General features: G+C 52.0%; 1 protein-coding gene across 1 annotated transcript; it reads right to left on the bottom strand.

Moving 5' to 3' along the window:
* Positions 1 to 336: 336 nt before the first annotated feature.
* On the bottom strand, positions 337 to 1,302 carry LOC147412900 (olfactory receptor 14C36-like). The gene has a single exon (XM_086480776.1). It carries the CDS (start codon positions 1,300 to 1,302, stop codon positions 337 to 339), a length of 966 nt encoding a protein of 321 aa, XP_086336902.1.
* Between the last annotated feature and the right edge of the window lie 7,915 nt (positions 1,303 to 9,217).

The following is a 9,217-nucleotide window of genomic DNA, read 5'->3' as shown; positions in this document are numbered from 1 at the left end:
CAGCTCGGGGTGTCTACTGCCCCCTCCACCTCAGCACACAGATGCTTCCCCCGCAGCTCCACAGAAGATCTTGCAGAAAGGAACTCAGACAAATAAGTCAGTGCAGGGTCCTTTATTTGGATTAAACACACGGAGAGCACAGCTCCTTATTTACACAAAGTCTCTGGAGCACACAAGACAGGCAGACACTGACATAGAAATAGGACGAAGAATGATAACATTTTCTTGGACATTAGTTTAATGAAAGATTTCATACCGCCTAGAAAAGCTAAAACGCCAAGAAACCAAAGCAAACAATCCACCAAAGACAGACTGGGCCGGTAATGAGTTCCATTACTAGTGATAGGCAGAGGAAGATGGGCAGTTCATTGTTGCTTTTGCAAAGAAACCAGTCATCAGTTTCCTCAGGGCGTCCTTGAGCTCCTGGTTCCTCATGCTGTAGATGAGGGGGTTCACTGCTGGAGGCACCACCGAGTACAGAAATGCCAGCAGCAGGTTCAGGGATGGGGAGGAGATGGAGGGGGGCTTCAGGTAGGCAAACACGGCAGTGCTGACTAACAGGGAGACCACGGCCAGGTGAGGGAGGCAGGTGGAAAAGGCTTTGTGGCGTCCCTGCTCCGAGGGGATCCTCAGCACGGCCCTGAAGATCTGCACATAGGACACCACAATGAACACAAAACAAACAAAGCCTAAACAGACACTGACCACAAGTAGCCCAGCCTCCCTGAGGTAGGTGTCTGAGCAGGAGAGCTTGAGGATCTGGGGGATTTCACAGAAGAACTGGTCCACAGCATTGCCCTGGCAGAGGGGCAGTGAAAATGTATTGGCCGTGTGCAGCACAGCATAGGGAAAAGCAGTGCCCCAGGCAGCTGCTGCCATGTGGACACAAGCTCTGCTGCCCAGGAGGGTCCCGTAGTGCAGGGGTTTGCAGATGGCCACGTAGCGGTCGTAGGCCATGACGGTGAGAAGAAAATACTCTGCTGCAATAAAAAAGAGATTGAGAAATACCTGGGCAGCACATCCTGTGTAGGAGATGGCCCTGGTGTTCCAGAGGGCATTGGCCACGGCTTTGGGGAGAGTGGTGGAGAGGGAGCCCAGGTCGAGGAGGGAGAGGTTGAGGAGGAAGAAGTACATGGGGGTGTGGAGGTGGGGGTCGCAGGCTACAGTGGTGATGATGAGGCCATTGCCCAGGAGGGCAGCCAGATACATAGCCAGGAAGAGCCCGAAGGTCAAGAGCTGCAACTCCCGTGTGTCTGCAAATGGCAGGAGGAGGAACTGGGTGATGGAGCTGGCATTGGACATTATTTAATTGCAGGAATGAGGGACTGCTGAAAGAGAAAAAGTCATAGATAAGTGAGGGCAGATTGCGCTGAGCCAGTCTTATCCCTTTTCCCATAGATATCTCCCACAATGGCTTCATTTTTGTGGGAACTTCAGACAGTCCCTTTTTGTGAGGTCAGCATTGACGAGCAGGGACTCTACCCATGGGCTCCAGAGAAGTCAGACCTGTGCTATTGCAGTGGTGTCAAACAGCCCGTGCATTCAATAGCTGTTCCTGGCAATGGGTGCTTCACTTGAGTGAGAGGTATTTGCCTCAGTGACCGTGTGACAATTGTCCCTATTTATTCCAGTGCGATGGAGTCAGCACCCAGACCAGCTGTGTCTGAGAGGGAAGAGCCCAGGGAGGGACCCAGCCCTTCCAAATCTGCTCTCCTGAACAGCAAAGTCTGGGAAGGAATCACTGTAGGCTGAGAGAGAATATTTCTCACCATCATTTTCCATCTTCAGGCTCTCTCCTGACATGATAACAACAGCGTGCCTGTGGGGGAGAATGGGCCTGTCACTGGGTTCCCATCCCTGCTGCTGAAGTGCTCCCAGCATGGGGGAAGGGCACTTCAAGCTCTTCACCCCAGGGAGATGCTCAGGTGCCCAAAAGACAATGCCCAGCATCTCCTAAAGAGAGACTCATCTTGTTTCAGGTTACTGCACTCTACATTATCCAAAGCCCCCAACGTTCAGTGTCTCAGAATGCATCTGAGACAATCCCCTGACGTCCAATGCCCACAACCCAGAGCTTTCAAAAGCAAGAACAGGAGCAGCAGGAATTGGAGAAAAAAATCACAAAGCAACACCCTGATCCTTCTGCAAATGGGGAACAGGAGAGGAAGGCAGCTGGCACTCGGGAAAGCCTTCTCCTTACACAGCAGAGCACAGCACCTCCATGTTGGTGACATCCCAGGCATGTTGCTCTCAGTCCCTTTTATCTGCAGAAGGAAGAGGTTTATGTGTCAGGAGAGATGCATCTTTGCTGGGGATTTCTCCTTCCACCCACAGCTTCCCCCACAGATCCGTGAGGAACTCCCTGGCAGGATGAGTGCTGATGCCAGCTGGTGACAGAGTCCATGCCCCAGGTAACAGCCACCTGAGGTGAAGAGACACAGCTTGGCAGGACAGTCCTGGGCACCCCTGGCTGCACACCCACCTTCACACCCCACAGCCATCCCCACCAGAAGGCAGCCGTCATGCCCTGTCCCTCTCACACTGCACTAGGGAAGCCCTGCTCTGCAGCCCGGCTTCCTCTTCTCCATCACAGACAGATCCCAGAGGTTGCACACATTCAGGAGATCCTGCAAGGAGCCACCGACACATCACCCTGCACCCAGAGACTTACTGTGTCAGAGGCTGGGAAGAGTTCTCCTCCAGTGAGCTCTCACCCATCCTCCCCCTCTCCCCTGCCTTCAACCTCTCTCTGCCCCGCTCCTTTCTCCTTGGTGCCCACAGGCAGCCCCCTCAGCCCTGCTGCGCTTGGCAGAGCAGCTGCTGCTGGGCAGAGCTGTCTCCCTGCAGCTCTGCCTGCTTGCTAGGAGCTCTCTCTGTCCCAGGAGCCCAGCCCAGCTCAGCAGCAGAGCAACAGCCCAACAACTTCTGATGATCTCTCTGGTGGTTTATATGAAGTTCATGAAACTCAGAGACTGAGGTGAAGCTGAGGAAACTTCTCGAGGAGTCAAAGTCAGAAGCAAACTCCAAAATTTCTTGGAGTGCTAATGGGTTCCACTGAGAGATGTTACTGACAACACCTCCCTCGGGGCTTGTTAAAGGAGAAAACTGGAGGCAGTGAGGACAGGTAGGCAAAGGCAAGGTGAAGGTGGCTCTGATGCTGAGTAAACCTTGCTGTGCTTTATCAAGACAAAAGACCAGGCCCTGAGCCCCAGCCCCTGCAAGGCAGACCCTGTCCCTCAGCCATTCCTCAGGGTTCTTCCTGGGGCAGGGTGATGTGGGGATGTGCAGTGACAAGGGCAGGGCCATGGTCCTCTGCTTCTGAGTTTGTCCTGGGTGGGCTGAGGAGGCACTGAGGTGCTGGTGCCTTAAGGTATAAAGGCTCTTCTGGTAGGCCTTGGGGGTTGAGACAACAGCCACAGCCAAGGGGAGAAAGCCCTCGGCTCTCTTGGGGGCTTTTTGTCTTGCCAGAGCCCTTGAGCGTCTCCACCACAGGATGTCCTACAGTGTCCCACACCTGCGCTTGCCATTGCACCGTGTAGATCAGACTGTCCCCAGGAGAGGCCTCCGCAACGTATGCGGGACATGTGGCAAGAGGACAGTGCTGCCAAGAGCTCTGGAGTGTCCCTCTCCTCCCAGAATCCCAGAACCAAGGAGGCTGGAAGGCAGCCAGCCGCCACCTTTTCTAGGCTTCCCCTTCATGTATGGTTTTATCCAGCAGCTCCTTTCTCAGCCATGCCAGAGTCCTGCCACCTTTATGTGACCTCAGGCATGTCAAGGTGGACTATTCTGGATCATGAAGAGGAGATCCTTGAGTATCAAACAGCTCTCTGGACCTGTCCTCTCTGCTTGGCTGTAGCCCATCAGTTCTTCTAAGAAGGTCCATCAGCAGGCCAAAGTCTGCCCTATAGTAGTCCTGTTCTTTCTTTTCTTCCCTTTTTCTCAGTATCCTCAACTCTACCTTCTCCCCCTGGCCTTTTCCATTCCTAGCCAGCTCTTCCTTGTTTGTACATGTTGTATGTTAAACCCAGCAAGAATTTAGGCACAACCCTGCAGCTTGCACACCTCCCTCCTCCAACCTCTGTGGAACAGCGGAAAAGGAAAGAAGAGTAAAAGCAAGAAAACTTGCGGGTTAAGATGGTCACTTGGGGTCATTGCCCTGATTGTGTCCCCTCCAAACCTCTTGTACTCTAACCCCCCCAGTCTATTCACTGCTGGAGCACAGTCAGAAACAGAGCAGGCCTTGACGCTGTGCAAACACTCTTCAACAACAGCCAGACATTAGTGTGTTCTCAGTATACTTTTGATCACAAATCAAACACAAGACCATGGGAGCCTCCATGAATAAATGTATCTCCAGCCCAGCCAGACCCAATCCAATCTCCACCCCTTCTCCATCCCCTTACTCTCATAATCAGCTCCACACTGTGCAAAAGCACCTCACCTGCCACCACCCCTTCCCATCACGTGACTGACAGCTATTATTGCCTTATCTATGGGTCATCCCTCTCACATGTCCATGAAACGATCCATAAAGTGTCCACTGATTTAATGTTGTCCATGACTTGGGTTCCATTTGCTGTGGTGGTTACTCAGGATAAGAGAGGTGTGATGTGTGGAGTTACTGGTCATGAAACCAGCTCAGGTTGGGTCATTGCTTCACTTGCTCAGGTTTTTAGAATGCTCATTTAGGTGATATGTGCTGTAGAACTTTCTAAAATGTACAACTCAAATTGTGAGTTTTTTTCTACCCAGGTTAAATCTACTGCAGGTACACATCAGATTTTCCAGAAATAAACCCAGTGCATCCACATCTTTGAGAAAAGAAATCCCACAATCAGGTTGGCCTTTTCCTGAGGAAGGAGCCACCCGTGCTGTCTTTCCCAGACAGTTCCCTACGTGCACTATAGGGACATTATCTCCTTCTGCAATAGGCAGGTTTTTGTCTGGGCAGGGCCAGGTTGATCAGTCCATCCTCTGGTATTAACTGGGCAGGTGTCTTCTGCCCAGGCTGCATCCCACCGCTTGTATTTCCCAGCCCCCTTTGCTCTCACTCTTGTCCTTAACAGTCCTTTCTCTCGGTCAATCATTCCGGAGGCTGGTGTGTGACAGGGGATGTGGCACACCCAATCATTGCCACGTTCCCTGGCCCAGGGGCTTCTGAGGGTGTTTCAGAAAGGAATCCTGCTGTCTGCCTCAGGTCTTTCTGGGGTGCCACAGCACTTGCTTTTCAAGGCACAGGATGGTGTTTTGGGAGGTGTTTTGGATCATGGGGCATGTTGCCATCCATCTGGTTGTCACTTCCACCACAGTAAGGACATGTCACTTGCCTTGGCAGGTTCATGGCAGTGTGATATAACCCATCCGTGAGGCCTCTCTGGATTGATATCGCAGCCACCATCCTTCACACCACAGAGGCTTTGCTCACTTGGCTCACTTGACTATGGCGCATGTGTCACACTCCTGAATAACACCTGCAATGGCTTCAGTGGTCAAGTCCACCCCTCCATCTCAAGCCCATCTGGACATCTGCTAGGGTGATTACTGAGTTGGGGCTTGTCTTCCTGTCTCATCCCTGGTTCCCTCGGGTGTCATTTGGGTTCCCATCCCAAACATGGTGTACTCCATTGTTATGTCAATGTCACAGTCATGGCATCCTCAGAGGTGGCTTGGGTCCATATCTCAACCATGTTGTTCTGACAGCACCAAACAGTGACTAAATGCGTTTCACTGGGTTAGGCAAGACACCCTTCTGTTAGGCAGTGTGTCCATGGAGAGGGATTACCTGCCTTTTCAGGCTTCAAAGCACAGGCACTGGGAGGTGATAACCACCCTAGGGACCTGCCCACACACCCTGACACCCAGAGACTGGTTGCCTCAGGGCATCTCTCAGGATCTCCTCACCGCTAACTTCTCTCCTCTGATGCCACAATTCCACACCAGATTGCACAGGCATTAGGAGACAGCAACAATGTTCCCATAAAATTGCTGCATCATTATCTGGAGACCCAAGACTTATCACCTCCCCTTTCTGAGAAGAACAAGTGGGCAACAAAGAAAAGGACACCTCTGTTCTCCCAAAAGTAACAGATGGAACCACATTGAAGAGAAACACCAGTTACTAATGCCCAATGACTTTGCAGAAGTCAATGATGTAAACATAGTATCATAGAATCATGTAATTGTTTGGGTTCAAAGGGACCTCAAACATCACCTAGTTCCAACCATTCTGCCATGGCAGAGACACCTCCTACTAGACTAAGTTGCTCAAGGTTCCATCCAACCTCATCTTGAAGACTTCCAGGGATGGAGCTGAGGCTGACCGGTCTGTAGTTACTTGAGTCCTCCTTCTTGCCCTTTTGAAGACTGGAGTGACATTTGCTTTCCTCCAGTCCTCAGGCACCTCATCTGTTCCCCACGACTTCCCAAAGACGAGGAGGAGTGGTCTAGCAATGACTTCCGCCAGCTCCCTCAGCACCCATGGGTGCATCCCATGAGAGCCCATGGATTTGTGTATGTCCAGCTTGCTTAACTGATCCCAAACCCAGTCCTCATCAACCAAGGCAAACTCCTCCTTTCTCCTGATTTCCTCTGGGGCCTCAGGGGTCTGGGACTCCTGAGGATTGTTCCCAGCAGTATAGACAGAGGCACAGAAGGCATTCAGTAGCTCCACCTTCTTTGTATCCTCTGTCACCAGGGCACCTTCCTCATTCAACAGTGGGCCTGCATTGCCTCTGGTATTAGTTTTGTCTGTAGTGTATTTGGAAAAGCCCTTTCTGTTGTCCTTGACCTCCCTTGCAAGGCTTAACTCCAAGGAGGCCTTAGCTTTCCTAGTTGCCTCCCTACATCCTCTGACAACACTCTTACAGTGCTCCCAATTGGCCATCCCTTCCTTCCAAGATCTATAGAATCTCTTCTTCCACTTGAGTTTGCCCATCTCTTCCTAGTTTTGACATGCAAGTCACCTGGCTCCCTTTCTTGATTTCCTACCCACTGGGATGCTCAGATCTTGAGCTTAGAAGAACTGGTCCTTGAATAAAAAACAACTCTCTTGGGCCTCTTTACCTTCTAGTACCCTGTCCCGTGGGATTATCCCTAACAATTGCTTGAAAAGGCCAAAGTTGGCCCTGCTGAAGTCCAGGGTTTTGATTTTGCTTGGTATTCTCTTCCTGCCACACAAGATCCTGAACTCCACCATCTCATGGTCGCTGCAGCCAAGGATGCCCTCGACCTTCACTGCTTCAACCAGACCCTGCTTGTTAGTGAGTAGGAGATCCAACAGTGCTCCCCTCCTAGTTGGCTCATCCACCAACATTGCATCAAGAAGTTATCACCGATGCACTGGAGGAATCTCCTGGGTAGTGAATGGCTGGCTGTGTAGGCCTTCCAGCAGATATCTGGGGAGTTAAAATCCCCCATGAGAAGCAGGGCCTGTGATTGTGAGGCTGCTGTCAGCTGCCTGTACAAGGCCTCACCAACTTCCTCATCCTGGTCAGGTGGCCTGTAACAGACACCCACAACAGTATCTCCCATGCTAGCCTGCCCCTTGAGTCTCACCCAAAAACTCAGCTCGCTCCTCATCCACCCCTGGCCAGAACTCCATACATTCTAGTTGCTCTCTCACGTAAAGAACAACTCTTCCACCTCGCCTTGTTGGGTTGTCTTTCCTAAAAAGGACACAGCCATCCATGACCACATTCCAGTCATGTGAGCTGTCCCACTATATCTCTGTAACTGCCACCAGATCATAACCTCTGGACTGCACAAGGGCACATGGCTGGCTCATGGTCATCCTGCTGCCCACCAGGACCCCTGCCTGTCTTTCCTAAAGAGCCTATACCCATCTGTTCCTGCATTCCAGTTACAGGAGCTATCTCACCACCTCTCACTGGTACCTGTAACATCACAGCCTTGTAGATGTGCACACATCTCTCATGCCTCTTGTTTGTTCCCCACTATCTGTGAGTTGCATAGAGGCATTTATGTGGGTCCCTCCCCCTGTTGAAGCCGACTTCCCAGCTGGAGTGCTTCCTGGCTGGAAATCATTCTCTTATACTTGATGTGCTCTCTCGCTGGCTGGGATCCATCTCCAGGGCGAGGGCATCTGTTTCTGGCACTGGCCTTGAAGTGGGATGGATTGAGGATCCCCTCCCCCAGCCAATGTAGTTTAAAGCCCTCCTTCTGAGATTGGCTAGCCTTTGTCCAAAGATGTTCTCCCCTTCTCTGAGAGAATGTCCTCCAGCAACCCCCAGGAGACCAGGCTTCTCAAAGCGAGTCCCATGGTCTAAGTAGCCAAAGCCCTGGCTGTGGCACCACTCCTTCAGCCATTCATGGATTTTCCTGAATCTGGTCTCTTCCAAGCCCCTTGCCTTTGACTGGGAGGACTGGTGAAAAGATGACCTTGGCCCCCGAGTCCTTCACTGCCTCTCCTAGGGCTCTGGAATCCCTCTCGATGCTCATGACATTGCTTCTGGCTGTGTCACTGCTACCCATGGGAAACAGCAGCAATGGAGAGTGCTCCATGGGAGGTACCAGGTCAGACAGACTCTCTGTGACATCCCTAATCCCAGCCCCTGGTGAGCAACAAAACTCTCTAGACAGCGGGTCAGCAAATGGGCGCCTCAGTACCCCTCAAAAGAGAGTCTCCCACTACTATTATCTGTTGCTTTTTTTTGGATGCACTTATTGTAATTCAGGGAGCCGATCTAGCCGCCTTCCCCAACTCTGAGGCGTTGTCTATCTCATCATTCTTTTTTCCCTCCTCATTCTGCAGAGCCATGAAGTGGTTCTGTAGGAGCACCTCAGGCTTTGAGGAAGGCTTCTTCCTCCTTCTGGATCGTCCCTGCACCAGTTCCCAATCCGCACTAGGGTTGGCTTCCCCCTGTTTTGGGTGTGCCAGTGGAAGAGTTTTTACTCTTTGGCCGGAGGGAGCAGTTTTGGGTGTGCTGGTGGAAGAACCTCAGGCTCTTTGGCCAGAGGCTGTGGTTCCGCTGCTGCGTTCCCCTGCATCCAGCTTGGTCTCTCCTTTTCTGCCTTCCTGGTGCTCCGCAGCCTCGTGACCTTCTCCTGCAGCTCAGCCACCTGCCGCAGGAGGTCCTCCACCTGAGCACAGCTTTTGCAGCTGCGTTTGTTCCCCACCCCTTCCCCAGGAGGAAGGTCTAGGCACTTCCCCCAGGCTGAGGGCTGAACCGCAGCCTCTCCCTTCAGCAGCTCCGTCTGG

The sequence above is a fragment of the Leptosomus discolor genome, unplaced genomic scaffold (assembly GCF_034619465.1).
Source record: "Leptosomus discolor isolate bLepDis1 unplaced genomic scaffold, bLepDis1.hap2 HAP2_SCAFFOLD_35, whole genome shotgun sequence".
NCBI classification, from domain to species: Eukaryota; Metazoa; Chordata; class Aves; order Leptosomiformes; family Leptosomidae; genus Leptosomus; species Leptosomus discolor.
The sequence above is the reverse complement of the archived record's forward strand: the minus strand, read 5'-3'. Positions and strand labels throughout refer to the sequence as shown.

What these genes read in the sequence shown, in the direction of transcription:
- LOC147412900 (XM_086480776.1), bottom strand. Translation starts at nt 1,302, where the DNA reads ATGTCCAATGCCAGCTCCATCACCCAGTTCCTCCTCCTGCCATTTGCA.